This window comes from Limanda limanda, chromosome 1, assembly GCF_963576545.1.
Source record: "Limanda limanda chromosome 1, fLimLim1.1, whole genome shotgun sequence".
In the NCBI taxonomy this organism is placed as follows: domain Eukaryota; kingdom Metazoa; phylum Chordata; class Actinopteri; order Pleuronectiformes; family Pleuronectidae; genus Limanda; species Limanda limanda.
Window position 1 is genome coordinate 32,314,395 of NC_083636.1, and position 18,783 is coordinate 32,333,177.

Below are 18,783 nucleotides of genomic sequence, written 5' to 3' on the forward strand. Positions count from 1 at the left end.
TCAGCAAAGGCCCGTCAAACAAAAAATGAAAAAAATTGCTCCCGAGGAAGAAAAATAAAAAGCCTGAAACGGAAAACAATTGTATCTTGAAAGCACAGGAACGAAAGTAGCAAAGGTGAGTGATCGGGGTCGGCCACGGCTGCGATTCAGGGTTCAGAATGAAAGAATGAAAGTCACAAACCAACGAACAGGGAGGGAAAGTCGAGAGGCAGACAATGAGGCTCATTAGAGGATTATATAAGGAAAACACCAGTGAGTTATCTCCCAATGAACTCTGTTGGAACTGACATTCATTAAATTACTTTATGCAACATGATTCAAGGTGAAAACAAAGCAGCCTTTCTGGGAAGACTGAGTCTGAGTCTCTGCCTGTGATAATAACCCAGTCTCTTTAATGTTCCCTGTGACCTCAGGGCGATCCAGCTACAGTATATCCTTTATTTAGAATAAATGTTTTGTACTCAGGATGAAAAGCGAGGGTCTTATAAAAATGTGATTATACCCGCGGCTCCGTTCACAGCGTCGCACACAAGCTGACATGCACAGACTCGGACAAAAAGTGAAACATATGCACAGAGAATCTCATTCTCAGTGTCGATCCTTTTGTCTCCACCTTTCCCTTTTTTTATCAAGTTTATTTGTGGAATTCTTTTTACGATCCCTCCCTCTTTTCCGAGCTGTTCTATGGACGGTTCACTCAGACCCGGGTTGTTCTTTAGGACCCTGACAATGTTCATAGCTCAGACCAGAGCTCATTCCAATCCCCACTCATAAGGTTTCCTGCAGCATCAGGTAGCGAGTAAATTAATTTATTATCAGGGATTCACACTGTTTGCCCAGCATGCTCGTTGTCTCCTCAACAGGCTCTGCTCCGAAAACAATCAATCTTCAAAAGTGAAAGAAAAAAAAAAACCTGTTTGTCGTGATGGATGAAAGCAGAAATTTGTAAATATGAATGTAACATTTCCATTAGAGTCTCGCTCAGATATTTCCAAGCTGTTGTTCTTGTCTAATACATTCGTAAAGTTGAACTTTTTGAAGTTTTTCCGGGCTGTTATGGAAGTAAAATTAATTAGTGCTAAGATTAATTGGAATTTATTTAGTCATTAGAACACAAACATATCATACTGTGAGAAGGTTTGCTCACCACCACTTGTATGGATAAAACTCGTGTGAAGCGTGTTAATTAGCGGCTGATTCATAGAGTGACTGTGTGGTGATTAGTGAATCTGTTACCCTCAGCTGAAAATATGCTTAATGAGGTATTGCATTATGTGTTAAATGATGTTAATGAGCTTTTATGTACAGTATGCACAGGAAAGTGGGAATACACCGGGTTGCAAATGAAGAAATAGCTGAAATCGCTCTGAGTGCAACTATAGGTTTCTCCAGATTCTTCTTCCTATGGTTATTTGAGTTTGTTTTAAATGCTCTCTTCTGCTCACCGTCCAGAGACGATTTTTTTTATGTTATAAACATCTTTAATTAAAAAGCCCGGCTCATTCATGGCACATCAGTGTAATTATTAATTTTGATAGCTTTTGACTTGCTCTTGTTTACCTTGTTTTTTGTTTTGGCGCGGAGGTGTAATAATAGCTCGCCGTTGCATTACCACATTAATGTTGGTGTCAAACTGGAGACAGACGGCAGAGACAGCTCCTTGCTGCCTATCTATATACGCAGCCTTGTCAAATGAGTGGCACTGCCTTTTTCTGGAGAGACGCATGTGTTGACGTTTCGCAGACGCAAAAACAAGGATAATTGTCACATTCCCTCACTGATTTTGTTTTGAAACCGTGGTTAAAAAAAAAAGGGGATCAAATTTAACTGCATTCGGGAACTATTTTTAAACTTGGTGCTGCGAGCTAAATGTCTCTCCGTCGCATCAACTTGAGGTCTGTTCATGTGGAGGCGCTCCACGCCAGATCCAGAGGCTTTGCAGATTCAAAAATAATGTATAATAGTAAATTCTGACTTTAAATCAGGATTTCCATCCCCATATGTTCAGAAAGGTCATACAAATTACTATTAATTTGTATGTGAAAAGTCTTCATGTTCATGCACTTCATCCAAAGCTTAAAACATATATTTATGATCTTTTTTATTTTTCTAATCTTAGCAGTAAAGTATGGATCTCTGGAACATATTGCATTTTAATAGAGCCTGTCATGGAGCCTGTTTCTCAGTCTACATTTATTGATCCCATGACAGCAATATATGTTTCCAGTTGGCTGCACAGATGATACATGTTTCACACTGATGTGTGTTGAAGTGCTCATTGTTCTAGTGAGTTTGGTTTGAAGTAGTTATTTGATATAGGATGATATTTGATAACTGGTTAGGTGTCCCGGCACTACTTTGCAGACTCAGCCGCCAAAAGACAGTTAGTTTTTCTAGATAGTGGGATTAATTGGGGACACGTCGTCCATCTTTCAAAAAAAGTCTATGCCTACAATATGTCAGTTGTTACTCTTGTGCTGACATTTCAAATAACAAATGTTTTATTCTTTTCTTCCCCCGCAGGATTCGTCGATGTTCACTCTGAATATGGAAGACGCCAAGCCAATGCACCTCATCCTCACGTCGGCCAACATACTTTACGGTCTATACAACATCAACAATGACGTCCACATTTATGTGAGTAAAATGTCTTTGTGTCCTCATGAACAGACAAAAACACTGATCCTGCAAAAGACCACTATAGCTCCAGCTCATTTTTCATTACAGTGTGCTGTTGATGCACAAGGCTCTTTAAAAAGTACTAACCAATCATGAAAAATTAACAGGTTGTGGGGGGGTGGATCGTTGTAAGTGTTTATTTTTGTCAGTAATGTTTACATTTCGGATTTCTCCAGATGTACTTGTCCGGGACAAATTTCTCCGGAGGGGGACGATAAAAGTTTATCTTTTCCTCCTCATGTAGCTCTTGTCTGGTGCCAGCTGTTTGCATACAGTCAAACTGCCACAGCTGTGCAGCTCTGTGAGCCTGTTTACAGAAACAATGAACCACGCTGCTTTTCCATAAGTACTGGCTGCTGCTGTGTATAAGCCCATTCTGTGTGTGTGTGTTTTTATTATCTATACTATAAAATCGAGAAGAGTTTTAGCGTGGCCAGCGACGAGAGGGGCCGACTGCACGGAGCTGTAAAATTAATGTCCCAATGAACTTTGAGATTCTGACGTTTACACACTGTTCTCAGATTATATCTGTGAATTAAATCTGCAGAGGCCACAGAACACAAAAGTTTTATTCAGCCGCTCAAATGTCTATTTAAATGAAGACATAATACTTCTCTGAGGAAAACGGGTGGCACTTGTTATGGTTTGTTAAATTGTGTTTGTATGTAGGTGATGAACCTAAAAAAACATTGTCTTTCAGTTTTACTTTGTTAGAACATCTTATGTGAACGTGTCAAGTTATTTTACCATCAAACTAAACAGTCTTTCAAGGACATTTTATTAAAAAGACCTTATGGGTCCAAATTAATGAGAAAACTCTACTTTCAAACTTGTTAACACAGCTCACATTGATTTGTTTTAGTTTGTTCTCGACTCCTGGGATATTTATAACAACTCAATTAAACTAATGTTTAAGCAAATCAAGCATCTTCAGGTATAAAAGGATTCTGTTATAATTCTGTCTTACTAATTGGGTTGTTAATTGCTGCATGTTTTTCAGTACAGCAGTTTTAATCTATTTTAATGTTTCCAATGTCAAAAATTTAATTTATTTTTTACAAATGACTGAATCCCTGAGTGATGGTAAATAGACTGTGTTTATAAAGCACTTTCAATGTTCTCAACCATTCACGCAGACATTCATATAGCTCTTCAACATGCAGCACATTTTTTCTATCAGCCACCATCAGGGAATGAGGGAGTCAGGGATCGAACCACCGACCTTTCTTTACCATGTATTCAGTCACCGGTGTCCTTTCATATCAGTGCAGAATGAACGTTATATTTAAAGCTTCCCTGACAGGTAGAATTACAGTTCACATTTTATCACCTTAATTTCTTTCCAGAAATTTTATCATGGTGCTTTGAAACCGGTGCATTCCTGAAATGTTTGATTTTTAAAGTGCACTTGAGATTTGACAGTGGGCTTAATGACAGAAAACAAGTGATCCAATGAAATACCTGGGCTCTCTCATGAAGGTTGAGCCTTGTGTTCACAACCCACGTTTGAGTACACAACAAAAATGCATCACATTCAAGGCTGTTGACCCTTATATATCTGAGCTTTCCCCCTGAGCCTGAAGGCATCACTTGGAAAACCTTTCGCTATTTTAACTGCTTCAAAACGCAAAAATAATTACAGGTCGGCATAAAATAAGATGAATTAATATGTTGATGTTTTTCTATACTCAGATGAGTTAAAGCCACTGGAGGACTGCTATGATCAGCAGATCTAGTTTAGGGGAAAAAAAAAAACACATCTCAATAAAATAAATCAGGAATGTCATGAGCCGACGACACGCTGACAGCAGATGTGATACCACATCCTGCTTCGTGTCAAGGGCCTGGACAACGTTGCCTGTGACCGGAGGATGTTTTCGTGGGATGAGCGATATCACTGGGGGATAATGGTGTTTTACTGCAGATTGCAGTCCGACGGAGAGCCAGCATCTGTTCTGCGTCTAAAGAAAGTTCGTCACCGCCTCTGACAGCTCGGCTCGCTGTCACAAGCGCAGCTCTTGTTAGCCTCCCACAGCTGACCTCAGCACACGGGGGTTGTTTTCAACTGAAACACACGTCGACAGCAAGATTTTTGTCTCCGTAAAGTTTTGTGAACCTTACATCTATTTCAGAACATCATGCAGCACTTTGCTTGCCGGAAAAAGCAGCAGACATTAGTATTGAATAGAATGAATCTAATGTTATTGATTTGGTGAGAAGATGAAGCGTGAACGCAGCAGTGAGTCCCAGGAGGGGCTGATGGGACAGAATCCGAGCTTTGTGTAATCTGCAGTAGATAGAGATGCTTTTTTCCACTCGCAACATCTTCTGGGTTCCTTCAGCTTGTCCTGTGAGCCTGCAGAATATCAAACCACTTTTCTGTAGAGAGTTTAATTCAACTCTAATCGCTCAAATGATTACAATTGGTATTTCCCTTCTTCTACCCATCCTGCTGTTCAGGCCCTTACCTCCTCCTCCTCCTCCTCCTCCTCCTCCTCCTCCTCCTCCTCCTCCTCCTCCTCCTCCTCCTCCTCCTCCTCCTCCTCCTCCTCCTCCTCCTCCTCCCTTTTGTCGTGACTGGCTTTCCTTCTTTTTTTTCCTCCAGTTCTCCGTCTTGCTATTTTTGAACCCGACTCAATCAAATATTCATGTAGAAGGACCGATGAATCCCTCAGGCTTAGTCGGCTTTCACCATTTTTAATCACACAAAAAAACACACAAATAGTTGAACACACTCGACAGGTCGGGAGAGTGATTCTCATCATTTTAAACACACACTTGACTTGATAAAAAAAAACCCAGTAGGATCTAAAATTGCTCATCGCACTTACTTATTGCCACAGACAAAGGAGGCGGAATAGTTTGAGTCAGAATCCAGTAATTATGAATCATACTGTCTGTGTTCAGCCCATTGTGCAGCCAAAGAATTCAAAAAAAGAAATAATTCAAACGAGAGCACAAAAACGAATATAACAAGATAAAATATAAAAGGTAATTTAGCAGAACTTCTCATCTGAAACAGGATATTTTTGGCCCGATCCTCTCATTGTTTTCGTCTATGAAAGTAGCCGCCATTAAAACGAGCTGTACAAATTCAGCCTTTACAATGCTGAAGAAGAGAAGGCCAAACACAATTGGATTAAAGTCCATTGATGGTTGAGCCTCAACGGACAAACAGAAAAAAAGCTCTGGGTTGTTATTTGTTGAGTCTCTTTTCTTTTTAACAGGGGACTAATGGTCTAGAGGCCTATTTTCCTGCCTGCTTAATCATGCAACGCTTAATGTAAACCCCCATTATTTCCCATCGGGCCAGACGAGGAAGCAGCGGTGTCTCGTCGACGGGATAGATGTATATATTTATACCATGTATGGAGCCAGATTTCAGGCCGACAGCGGTGACGCACAAAGCTTAAAAAAGGTCCCATTTCCTGGCCCCACTCAGGAAGCAAAGGAAAGACCTTGGCTCCAACAGGGTTGTGCAACTGGGCTCGTGGACACTTAACCATAATAAACATTTCTTTTTAACAGAACCCCGCTAGGAGTATGGAGGGAGAGTCGGGTGGAGGTTTAGGGGGATAAAAAGAGAATAAGAGGGATGGGTAAAGAAGTTTTGATGTGTCAAAATCAGCGCAGACATGATTTTTATATATTTAAAAAATACAAAGCTGTCTCAGTCATTCCTGTGTTAATGAGCAATGAGTGAAACACACACACACACTGAAGCCTTTTTACGACCGAGGCGATTATGACTGTTTCTTTCGGGAAATTGCCTTCTCATGAAACTAACCGAAAGGACATGGATCTTCTGCTTTACAGCTGAGCAATAACTCAACGATTACCATGCACGGTAATACTCTTCCCGGCAATGTCCACAAGTACGACATCCCCACTCAGGATGAGGAGTTGGTCAAGTGGGCAAGTAAGAAGTTTGGGGGCGTGACTTCCTTCACAACGGTCCGGAATCTGATGTCCATCTCGTCAACAGGAAGAACAGGTGAGAATTGTTTGTGCAACCTGGCTGATGACTGCTGTTCAAAACATGTCTGTTTGGAAGGGGTTGTTTGTTTGGTCTGTGGAGAGGTTGCTCGCAGTTTCCTTTCTGAAACTCTCAAGGCGGTAACCCGGTAACTGAGCAGCAAATAAAGACCTGCGGCAGGACTCAGAATCCTAAAGCTGTGTCGCCGCTGCTGCACAAAGAGCTGTTCGCCTGTTTATTCAAAGTTCAATTAAGACTTTTGTCCTTGGTTAATTCTTCACCCTTTAACCAAGGAACCAAAAAGCAGGAGCTTTTCAAAATCTGACCACAAGTCAGAGAAGTCCTGCTCTGAATATGAAGACCGCTCTAGTGAGCAAACACAGACCATATTTGAGGGGAAAAAAATCAACAGGTACATAGCATGTCCCCTTTTCGAACATGGAGGAGGTGGGGTTTATCAACTTTACTGTAACCAGCCACCAGAGGACCATCAAGAAACTTTGGCTTCACTTTTTCGAATCAGCCATGTCACTTATCTTTATATGCAGTCTTTGGGAGGAAGTTAATTGCATGTTAACATTCCATACATGAAATGAGGAAGCAGACCAGACAACACGATAGATTTCCATCAGATCACTGTAAAGGACTTTGTCTGCCTTGAAGTGTTTCAGATTTATCAGCCCTGCCGCCCGTGATGTTTATCTGGGATCCGCTATCTGCGTCTTTGTTTGGTCTCGGACCGTATTTTCGATGCTGAAGAGGGCAAAGTAATTACAGTCGGCAAAACATAAATCTCCTCCTTACACAACTCGACGGGGGAGTCTGCGGTACAGCAATCAGGGATGGCTGCGGTTTTGTTTCCAGGGTTCTTGATAAAATGCATCACCAGCCTTCTTTTATCTTAGTTGTGCTTAAAAAAATTGTCTGATGAAATCACTGAGAAAACTTTGTGGGCCTCGACGAGACCTTTTTTAGTCCCTGTATATGAAATGTAAAAGTTTGAGGACTCGGTTAATATCAAGACAGGACTTCATTGCATATTAAGAAACATTTGAAAAGGGATACCATGGACAAAAGGCCAGCAGTGCTGAACGTACATGTTAGGTCTGGACATTATTACTGGCTGCTCTTTGCCTGCAGCAGTAGCAGCAGGATTTTCCATGAAGCACAATTATTACCAAGCAATCATATTGCTCTTTTTGCTATTTTAACTGTGTTGTTTAAATCGCATGTTGAACACTTTGTTGTTCTGCCACTCTTAGCTTTAGCTCGTTCTATAACAGGCCCACAGTCCGCAGGGGAATTCAAACTTCTGCTGTAGAAGTTTACATCGCTGTTTCATCATGCGTCTCGGCCTGTTTTGGGGTGTAAGGTGAACTCATGTAGGATGTTGTGGGCGTTTGAAAAGTGTGTGCAGTGATTACACAACTAGTGCGCTGCCAAGTGGAGGGTTTGCAAAGTAGGTGCGGAGAAAATACAGTATGTACATAGCCCTTGTGGTTCCTTGTGATTTGAGATCCCTGACATGCTACTGCTATCATGTTATAAGAAATGTTTGTACATATTTAAAGAGCCACATCTTATGCAGTGGCCGAGGTTAAAGCCAGCCTTGACCTGTGGTATTTACAGGTGGTCCTGAAGTACTACTGGGACAAATATCCTAATCCCTTGAAGTTTTGAGAGAAAGTCGCTAATAACTGAAAATTTTCACGGACAATTGGTTACAATTTATTCTGTGCCCAATCAATAGGTAGTCAAACATTTCCGAAACCGATATATCAGATGATTTATATTATTTATTTATTTGATTTAAACCTTATGACATTACATTACATTACATGTCACTTAGCTGACGCTTTTATTGAAGCGATTAACAATAAGTGCATTCAACCATGAGGGTACAGACCCAGAACAACAAGAATCAAGAGAGTACAATTTTCTTTAAGAAACACAAACTACAAAGGCATTTAATCGAGGATTGATATTTTCCAGTCGGACTTTACTAACAAAAGTACATTTTCTCAAACTGCTCCTGCTGCATAATCCACGACTTCCCAAACTCGGTTCAAATATTCTGTTGTGAAAAGCCCAACCCGGGCAGAATAAGCTTCAAATATTTTGTCGGGTATATCACACTGCTGCGTGTGTTGCTGCTGGTGTGATGAGGTTATTTGAGGTGCTGCGGGAAACTTCTATCTCCCACCACCTTCCAGCACTGCAGTTTGGGCATTGCGCCGAGTGTGTACCAGGTCAAAAGTTGAGTGCAGCACAGGGTTCTCCCATGAGACTTATTTTTTATATACAGCGCAGCAAGGTGCTTGTGTGCCAGCCCGAGCAGTTTGGTCTCCTGCAGGTCGCACTGTGACTCCTCAGCACTGACCAACAAGTGCAACACCGTCAATTTAAATGTCAGTTGTGTTACTGAAAACGGTCTCCAGGAGCACCAGTGGTAAATCAATACAAATTACAGGCTGTAATTGTTTATTAGCTATTGCAATCACTGCACCACTGCCGCAGGGAAGAGCAGTGCTTGCATCCGTTTTATGAAGCTGTCTTCTTTTTTACCCACAATGTCAGTTTTCTGTTACAATCAACAAATGAACAACGATGAACTTTTTTTTTTTTTTTTACAGGAACCAAACCTGGGTCTCGTGATTGTGTACTTAAAAGTGAAGATGCGTCCGAGAAGCACTTCCTGAAGATTGAAGCCGCACCTCTTGCTTCTTCGCTCACGTCTTGCTCGCCGCCGCAGCAGCAGCCGAAAAACCAAGTGGACGGGGCCGAGCTTCACATCATCAACATCCCAGAGAATACGAGCATTAGGTAAAACTGGAAATTCAGCACGTGCATCGTTGTTGCTGTTGTTCGGTTTTGTTAGAAAACATGTAACGTGTGGTTGTCTGTGTTGCAGCAATGTATTGCTGCGTGTTGACGAAAAGAAGATCAGGGTGTTCCTCAGGGGACCTCAGGGAACTACGTGGATGGTCCTCAATGCACAGTACACCCAGTTTGGTGTAAGCTAAACACATACACACACACACACACACACACACACACACACACACACACACACACACACACACACACACACACACATACATACACACACACTCCCAGACAGTCTTATGTCTATGACTTCGGAGGACTTTAGATTGACTTACAGTGGTTTCCTGGAGACTTAACTAACCATAGTTACTACTATCCCTTTGTGCCTATGCCCCTTGGAGTGCTCGTTCTAACTCTAAGTCAACCCTAACTTAAACCCTAACCTAAACCTAAACCTTACTTTAGCCTAAACCTAACCTTAAAACATGTCTTCATCTTAAATGTAATTATTTACATGATGAGGATTTTGTCCTAATTAGGAAAACTAGTCTCCATAATGTGACTGTGTAACACACACACACACACACACACACACACACACACACACACACACACACACACACACACACACACACACACACACACACACACACACACACACACACACACACACACACACACACACACACACACACACACACACACACACACACACACACACACACACACACACACAGAGTAGTTATGGCTCATGGAGTTATCACATGTATTGTCCCACAACAGCACATGTGTGACAGGTTTCATAAGGAGGACAAAGAATCTGCTGTCAAAAGTGCTACATCGCTCACTTGATAACAGAATTAACCGACTTCTTACACACACAATAAGTTGGCCCACTTTGGTGGAAATTATGGAGAGATGTTCTTGTGTGCGACACAGCCTCTAAATCCGAGCGCCTCTTCCCTTTTTCCACAGTCCAACAATGACATCCTGCTGCCCAACATCAGAATCCCGCCCTCGCACACGCTGAACAGTGACAATGCGAGGGATGTGCAAAGGAAGGCTTTACAAGTTTTTAATGTCAGCACTTTCACCAGCTACACTGAGCTCAGACCAGCGAATTCCACAATCTTACTGGTCCTTGTGAAAAACGACGCCCCGGCAGGTGAGACAGTGGAAGGTATACATTTGTTTTTTAAGGTGTTTTAGAGCAGATGGTGAGAAGTCACAGCTCTGCATATAATACATGCTACACAATCCCTGCAGCGAGATTAGAGATCAGGAGGAATAATGCTGTAATAATAGTCAAAGTAATTTTCACCATCATCATTACTGTTATCACACTATTACTGCAATGCACTGTATTATTTTACATATACTGTGTGTTGTGCTGCAACTCCAACTCTTTTAGGCTTTTAACACAAAAGAGTATATGAACAAAATGGTTTATATAATATGGTTTATTTATTTTCTTGTTTTGCTTCCTCTGTCAGTTGCAGAATCAACACTAGAACCAATCAACCCAATCGCAACCACTGCTCCTCACCAGATGCCTCTGCTGATGCAGCTGTACACCTCCCTAGATTACCAAACTCCCCTAGACGGCAACACCAGGGTACAGAGCGACAAGAGGATTTATGCAGAGGTAAGAAATCATTTAAAGTTTATTTATTACAAAACTATGCGCTGGGGAATTGTGATAATATTGGAAAAAGCCAGATTTCGCAATGTAAAAGAAAGTGACATTTAATAGTTTCCTATCTGACTTGTACTGCATTCGACAATCAAGTTTTGTAGAATTCCTTCCAGTAGTTTTTGCATAATCTTTTTGCATGAACAGACAAATGAACAGATGTGAACACATGGCCTCCTTGGCAGTTGTTTCTATACGCGGATACTACCGGTTCTTGAATTTACATTCTGTCACAGTTTATGTTGTTGTCTCTGTCCCCCTGTAGATTTCAGGTCACACTTTTGGGAACATGGTCTTGACCATCAAGGTGATGAGCTGCCTCGTGTACTCTAAGGGTTCGTTCCCTGTAGTAAAGGAACTGCCCTTCATCCCGGAGTTCTGCTCCTCGAAATCCTGCCCCAACAGCACTCGACTCAGCTTCTCATTAGATCAACTCGAAGAGCTGACGTCCACCACGTGGGACCTGGAGTGCTCCGTCAAACTGTGCCACAGTGAGGTAAGAGTTCATCAAGATGAAAATGCTTTTATTCTTAAATAAAAGGTTACATTGGAATTTGTAAAGCAATTAAAAATATGCATAACCTCTGTCATTGTGATTTTTTTTTGTTGTAAGTGTTGATGAGTTGTTTCCATCTTGTTCTTACCAACTCACTAGACCTGTGGAGAAGGAGGAAAAGTGAAGGTGGAGGTTACCAAGCCGTGTCTGCAACCACCAAGTGAGTTCAGTTTAAACTCCAAAATATAAACCAGTTCATTTTTTCTCTTACCCTTTTAATTGTTCTCATGGAAGCAGATGATACTTTTATCCACATTTGGGGTTCTGTCTTAATTCAATCTTAAGAAGTTTTATCAAATACAGTATTTTTTATAATAATCTCCTTACATCTATTATATTTTGTATTAAAACTAAACATTTCCTCTTATAGAATCTTACTCATTAAAACTGATTAACATTGATTTAGCTGTCTTAAAGGGTTATAAATTATATATTTATTATATAAATATAAACTTCTTTTTTTTAATCCTTATTTGTAATTAGTACTTCTCGAACAAACACTAACACAGAAACCTAATTGCTTTCACAATAATGAAACTGCACCAAACAAATACATAAGTTCCACTCTGTGAAATGTTGTCTCCACGTGATGTTGTCTTGATGGTGACCTTGAGTTCAATTTTCACATTTTTGGCAAATCCTCCCTATGAGGATGAATATTTCATATATTTTATTCTCTAACAACAAAGTCTCCCAACTCGCGAAAGAAAAAAGACACACTTTAGAATTTTTCCTTTTCCTGCCTTCAGGACTTAATTGCTGAGTCCGATGCTCAGCCAGTACATTGCTGCCCGCTGCTTAAATTTTCATGCATATTGTTGCTGTCGGTGCACAACAAACGCCGCGCATGGCGGTTGTCATAGCAGTGGACTCAGGATATGCGGTGAAGCCGGCGAGGGGGGGGGTTTCAGGGCAGAGCCTCGTCCTTTAGGAAGGTCTGCAGAATGACCTTGTGACCACAATCAGAAGTAATGGTCGTCAGGGGAGGGAGGTGAAGGCCTTTGTGTTTCCAAGTGGGGCCTGACTGCGCTGCTGTCCAAACACAGCCGGCCTGGTGCTATTGTCGGACCATTCAACACAGTCCTCTCAAACAGGGAAAGATGCTTTTGGACTGATGACAGAAGTCTCCAGACGGGTGATTAATCTCCAGGAAAAATTCATTTCTAAGCAAAACAGCGCGAGAGAGTCGACGCTGCTCAGAAGAACACCTGGAGTTTGGTCTTTGTAAAAATGATAAAGGGATTGTTTATTTTTAAGCTTTCTTAATTCTGCACGCACAGAGGCTGGTGTGTCAGTGTTGCTGAGTGTGTGTGTGTGTGTGTTTGTGTGTGTGTGTGTGTGGTGAGGAAGCTGACTAAACCACTCATCCCTACCTTCCTGTGTCCTGTTGTGTGCAGTTAGAAATGTTTTTCTGGCGCGGCTGAAACACAGGAATGGAATTAGCTGTGAAGGAAAAATGCTGGTCCGGTAGCTCTGCTTACGTGGCTTCATTCTTCAGCCGGTGTCAGAGATACAAGGGTTATATCAGCAGAGCGAGCGGGCTGCGTTCTGCCTTCACTGGGCAGGACTGAGCGCTCCATTCAGCCATCCTTCCTGTTTGGTCGCTTTCATAAAGGGGGCTCCAGGGAGCCACGGCACAGGCCTGCTGCCTGTCTCCTCCTGTCCACCTGCACTGGAGCTTCTGCTTCCTGCTCCTGTTTATTCAGCTTTGCTGTCAAAGGCTCACTTGTACAAACTAACACAGCAACTGATTGCCTGGAGAAAAAAAGTCTCAAGAGGAAAAGCACCATCACGCATCTGTGATGTTTTATCCCAGTCAGGGTCAAGGAATGTTCCTCACTGACACGACAACAACCTGGGTGGACGGTGGGAGATGTAGTTAGTTTAAACAGCCACAAGATGTCCCTGTTTCAATGCTCTGAGCATAGGCTCTGAGTCGTGTTTGCTGCAGTTGGTATTTGCAATGGTTCTATCAAACAAGCATATATTTCTGTAACTCAATTAATTAAAACAATTAAATTCTTCTAATGAGTGACATGTGCGACATTACACTTTGTACCTCCGTTCTCAATGATGAATGTTCAGATATTAGCATGAAATGATGTAATCTATAAACTCACACAGCTGCGGCAGTAGCACTACATGCATCAGTTATTAAAATGGGCATGATGCACAGTGGTGGCACGTTTCTACAAAACAAACCCTCTGTCGTTATTAGTAATGGAGAGCTGTATTGTGCGATGCTCAGTGTTGTGCTTAGACTCACACTTTCCACCAGGAGGCAGGAGGCAGTAGAGGCAGGTGAGAGAAACTCATGCAAAGGTGATGATTAGTTTCTTACCAACGTTGCTGATACTTGTGGGAGACTCTCTACAGGCACCTGGAGAAGGGGAGAGACATTTGCATTCCTTTTTTTTCTTCTTAATATGCATTCCATGGCATGTACACGTGGATTATGTTCCAGTGGGGACTGTGGACTGCTTGCTTGTGTGCTAAGAGAAACAGTTGTGTGAGTTGTGTGAGTGTGCAGCTCCTTAAGTACAGATTCAGCAAAGTTTAGATCAGGTCTTAGTCAAAATTATTTCAAAGAAATGATTTGAAAATGATTTTCAAGGACTTTTTCAAAGTTTTTTTTCTGCCTTGTGCGTATGTTATTTTTTCAGCTTAGAAATTGGAAGCAGCGATCAATAGGTGCCAAGTGAGTGGTTTGTTTGTACAATCCGACGTCGGAGCAGTTTTAGGTGATGTCTGAGTGAAGAGGAAAACTGTCAATGATCTATTGTACAGCCTTCTCGAAATGACGTGCGTCTCAAGGTGATCCGTCCACGGACTCGCCGGACCACAATGAGTGGAGCAGAATTGTGGGTTGGCCTTGCCAGCCTAATACAGTCTGTCTGTGCCACTGTGTTGTATGTCAGAGGCTTGATCAAGTTTTAGTGTTGGTGCCCTGTTCTCTTTCTCTTTCAGAGCTGCTCCGAGGGAAAGTGATTTTTTTTATGGCCCCTTGCTCTGAGTTTTATGTTTTCTATTAAGTCTGTTAGCAGAGGAGCACATTGTGCAGGGCGAGCCAGCACAGAGCTCGGCCCAAAGAACATCGCCAAATGCATAACTTGATTGTAAAGTGAAATTTGTATCATTAAATTAGAAAAGGGGAAATGATAAAGTACAAATTTGCTCTTTTTTTATATCTGTTGGGTTGAGGTCACCCTGCAAAAGTAATGACTGTTATATTTTCTACATGGGCCTTGCTTGTGCTGTCATGGTAACGAGGAGATGGGAGGGAGGCGGTGTTAAAGGGCCACGCTTCAGCTTGTACACATCATATAGTACCTGACATAACATCCGTCCAAAACCTGTATCATGAATCTTTAAACTAAGCGTGGAGGCAGCTGTTGGCTTCAGCTTGTAAGAAAATCTGTCTGTGTTGTATGTGGTTTGTAAAGCTGTGGTGGTAACCGTCCATCACAGTTCCTCATTATTTTATCAAAAGTTATTATATAGTCAGAGATAAGAACATTTACATTTTTTTTTATGAATTCAACTTCCTTAAAGCTCATGTATGCTCAATGTTTGATATAGAAACTGAGGGAACATTAGTTTTGTCCATATTTGTGCACGTCTTCTGAAAGCTTATGGATATGAAATATTGAAACTGGATCACCACACAACAATACTGTCACTTGAATACAAAACACAAAGTATGTGATTGACAGGCCACGTCCAGATCATTTTAAGTTTCTGAAAATTTATTTTGTCGATAGCAGTAACTATCAGTTGCTGTTATTGCTGTTGTGTCACTGAAGCTTTCATACATTGTGTTCTTTTTTATGTTTATGTTTCAGCCCCACCGTGCTTTGATTTCGGTCTACCTGGTGTCCTGGGCATTGCATTCGGAGGGTTCCTGATTGGAGTATTACTTATTGGAGCACTGTGGTTCATCAAAATTAAAACAGGTAAATGTACAAATGTACATTACGAAGTGTCCGTGCGTGAAGATACAGCAGATCTCGTTTTATATTTGTCTGAATTTCTCATCTGCTGATTTTGCTTGATTCAGGATACCCAACTGGACTAGACATGAGCACAACTGCAGCAAGTCTTCCAGGTGAGGACATTTGTTTTTAACTCTCTTTTCTTGTCTTTTCATCAGTTCTATCCTTGTTATCATGTTCTCATAGTTTTTTTGGCCTCTTTCTTCAGGATGCCCCTGCTCAGGAGCCAAACGACAACCAGTTTCCAACAACCCTTCCCCCTCTGAGAACAGCAGCGCTAACGCTAGCATCGGAAGCACCCAAAGCACGCCGACCAGCAGCATGGCATGAGATTATGCTAATCTGCACCACCAGCAGGGCCGCCATCTCCCCTCAAATTCACCTAAATGGGTTTTGTGCTTTTGTTTTCTTCAATAATGCTTGAGAAGCATTCATCCCCTATCCTGCCCTCTCTTTAAATACACGTAAATAAATTTTAAAAAAGCACAACCCACAGGGCCGAGGTGACAGATAAACAGAAGTCTAATCTGTGGCCTCTGACGCTCACCTCTGTAGCTTCTCTGTCAAGCTCCTGGACAGGAAGTTAAAGAGGGCAAGAGAGAGGAAAAAAGGCTCCAAGCAACAGGAAAAACAAACCACATCCCCCAAGAGCTAACAGGAAATTCACTGCATTCCTTTCAGTGAATTGTGCTTGTGTGACGGCAGCACAATAATAGTCAGACAGGAGACAAACCAGTCAAAAGAATCGACTTTGAAAAACAGATGAAAAGCTGTTTTTGCGTTCAGATCTAAGCCACCAAAAAAAATACAAAGGGCTTTAGTTAGGTCAGTCCAAAAAGTTATCAACAACACCTCGGGGGACTGAGAAGCTCGACGTGTTCGGATCTCTCGGCCAATTAAATGCTCACTTTTAGGGGTATTTGTCCTAATTGGAGTTCGAGGTGAAGAGTTACCAGCTACCTCCTATTGCTAAGAAGTCCGGGGCTAGGTTTAAACTTACCACTGGATTTCTCTGGTGAACTGAATCTTACTCTCTGCCTTTTTCATGTTGTTATTTTTCTATTTAACTTTATAGCAGACCCGCTGGGTCCTTTGTAGCTCAAAAACAAAAAGTTATGGTGCCATTTTCATGCTATGCAATAGCAGTCTCGGGGGCGTCCATGTAGAAATAGTAACCACATAGCTTTTTTTGGAAAGCTGGAGGAACATTCTTGATTCTCTAATCACCCAACAAAACCAATCTAAAATCTTGTTTATGGCCAAAAGGTAGCGATAAACCATTAGGAAAAGGAGCTTTGAAATGATCCCTCATGTAATGTGCAGTATGGAGATGTATGGCTGTATTCAGAGCTGAGTAATGTGCCCTTAAGGAGGAGTTAGCACATCAGTTTTCAGGTTTATATGTGGACTCATGCAGCTGCACACACTGGGTGGAGTTTCCCTAAAATAGTCTGTCTGGAGGTTGAATTCCAGTACTTTTCCTCTGCACATTATCCGGTCTCGTCAGGATCAGTCCATCACCACTTCCTGATGATTTGTTGCAACCGTAAAAAAACTCAAGCCTGTGACAACACACACGTACAAAAATAGATGCTTTACGTGTTGCGTTTAAGTGTTTTCTGAACACCAGCCTTAACTGCCCTCTAAGGTGCAGCTGTTTATGCTGCATAAAGCATCACTCTTCTGCTTATTTAAAAAGCAAAGACTTTGACATTAAATGTGTTATAAACCGTCCAACCTCCCCACTCATGTTCAATGTCACTGTGCCACTAATTGCAGCTAATGCTCTGCTCTGTCTCGCGATCGGAGACAAGTCCGCGGAAGGGAAAAATAATTTTTAGACCTGTAATGGACGTTATTGATCACCTCGCTTTGACCAACAAGCTCAAGTTGACACAGGCTGAAGAGTCGCCACCCCGACTCCTGGAAAAGTATAGGTACAAACGAAGGGCTGTGAGATTCTATGATTGATTATTTAGCATTTCTTATGAATTAGGAGAATAAATCTGTGCAATTTTTTTTTTCTTTCAATAAATAAATTTGCCATATTGAGTTTAACCTTCCCCCTGCTTTTCTGTAAGCTGTAAGTTCGTCCCCAGCTCTGGATACAGCTCATTAGCACTCAATGATATAATCACAAGCAACAATAGTATAAAACTAAATTTTGTATGTTCTGTTTGCAACAATACATAAGTCAGTAAAGATAACCGCTCTAACCCAATGACAACTACCTTTTAAATTCCTGCTTTATTTTTCAGATATACTGAACATTCTTTAATTATATGGAAATAATTAAGAAAGATGAGTTTGATGTTCAAAATATCAGCTTTTCTTGCTACATGTGATTGCTTACATGCATGATAGCTTGCGTGATGGGGGAATTCCTCGAGGGCTGCAGTCTTACAGTAACGGTTGATCCTTGAAACCCACTGTTTCTTCCACTGTGTAATGTATTTTGATATTTTTACTGCCACTCTTAGAAAATATTCCCATTCACATGTCAAACCTCTTGATTCAGCAGGCATCCATTCAAGTACCATTTACAATACAAAAGCACCAGAATTCTGATGTTAATTTTTTTTTCTTTATATACATTTCATATACTGATATAGATATATATCCACATGACATTATAGTTACCCACCTCCTCTTTTTTGATTGTTTGAATAATTTATTCACCTTCCAAGCTAATCTTAAAACATTTCAGTGTTTTCCAGACCAACGACATTTTAGAAATGTCTCCTCATTGTATGTATCTGAGCTCAGTAGCCCCCCCCCCCCCCCTGTGTGTGCATTTGTGTACGTTTTCTCCGTACACGGCAGATTGTCTTTGTGTATCCGTGTAGAGACCGAACAAAGAGGGCCAGTACAAAATGCCACTTGAGTGTTTGTGCAATATGATGAGGTTAACTTGTATGTAGTGTCTATATGTAGTTTTAATAATGTTTTTTTTTTGGTTTTGTAAGTTTTGTATGATATTCCTATTTTTCTTAACCCGCTTCCCTCTCTTATGTATTTGAAGAACTGGGACAATCTCGAAATCAAGGCACTTATCAAATGC

At 41.3% G+C, this 18,783-nt stretch overlaps 1 protein-coding gene across 2 annotated transcripts in view; it reads left to right on the forward strand.

Annotated features, from left to right (window-relative positions):
• Positions 1-18,490, forward strand: part of eng (endoglin) — a 39,910-nt gene extending 21,420 nt beyond the window's left edge. The window contains exons 4-14 of one of the 2 annotated variants that reach the window (XM_061068948.1): positions 2,524-2,637; positions 6,496-6,673; positions 9,289-9,478; positions 9,567-9,669; positions 10,457-10,661; positions 10,975-11,126; positions 11,440-11,670; positions 11,830-11,890; positions 15,573-15,683; positions 15,788-15,835; positions 15,931-18,490. In XM_061068948.1, the coding sequence (XP_060924931.1) occupies positions 2,524-2,637; positions 6,496-6,673; positions 9,289-9,478; positions 9,567-9,669; positions 10,457-10,661; positions 10,975-11,126; positions 11,440-11,670; positions 11,830-11,890; positions 15,573-15,683; positions 15,788-15,835; positions 15,931-16,052 (1,515 nt within the window). In that variant the 3' untranslated portion in view covers positions 16,053-18,490. The remainder of the gene's footprint in view (positions 1-2,523; positions 2,638-6,495; positions 6,674-9,288; positions 9,479-9,566; positions 9,670-10,456; positions 10,662-10,974; positions 11,127-11,439; positions 11,671-11,829; positions 11,891-15,572; positions 15,684-15,787; positions 15,836-15,930) is intronic. The other variant, XM_061068949.1, reaches the window with a different exon arrangement.
• Positions 18,491-18,783: the final 293 nt, after the last annotated feature.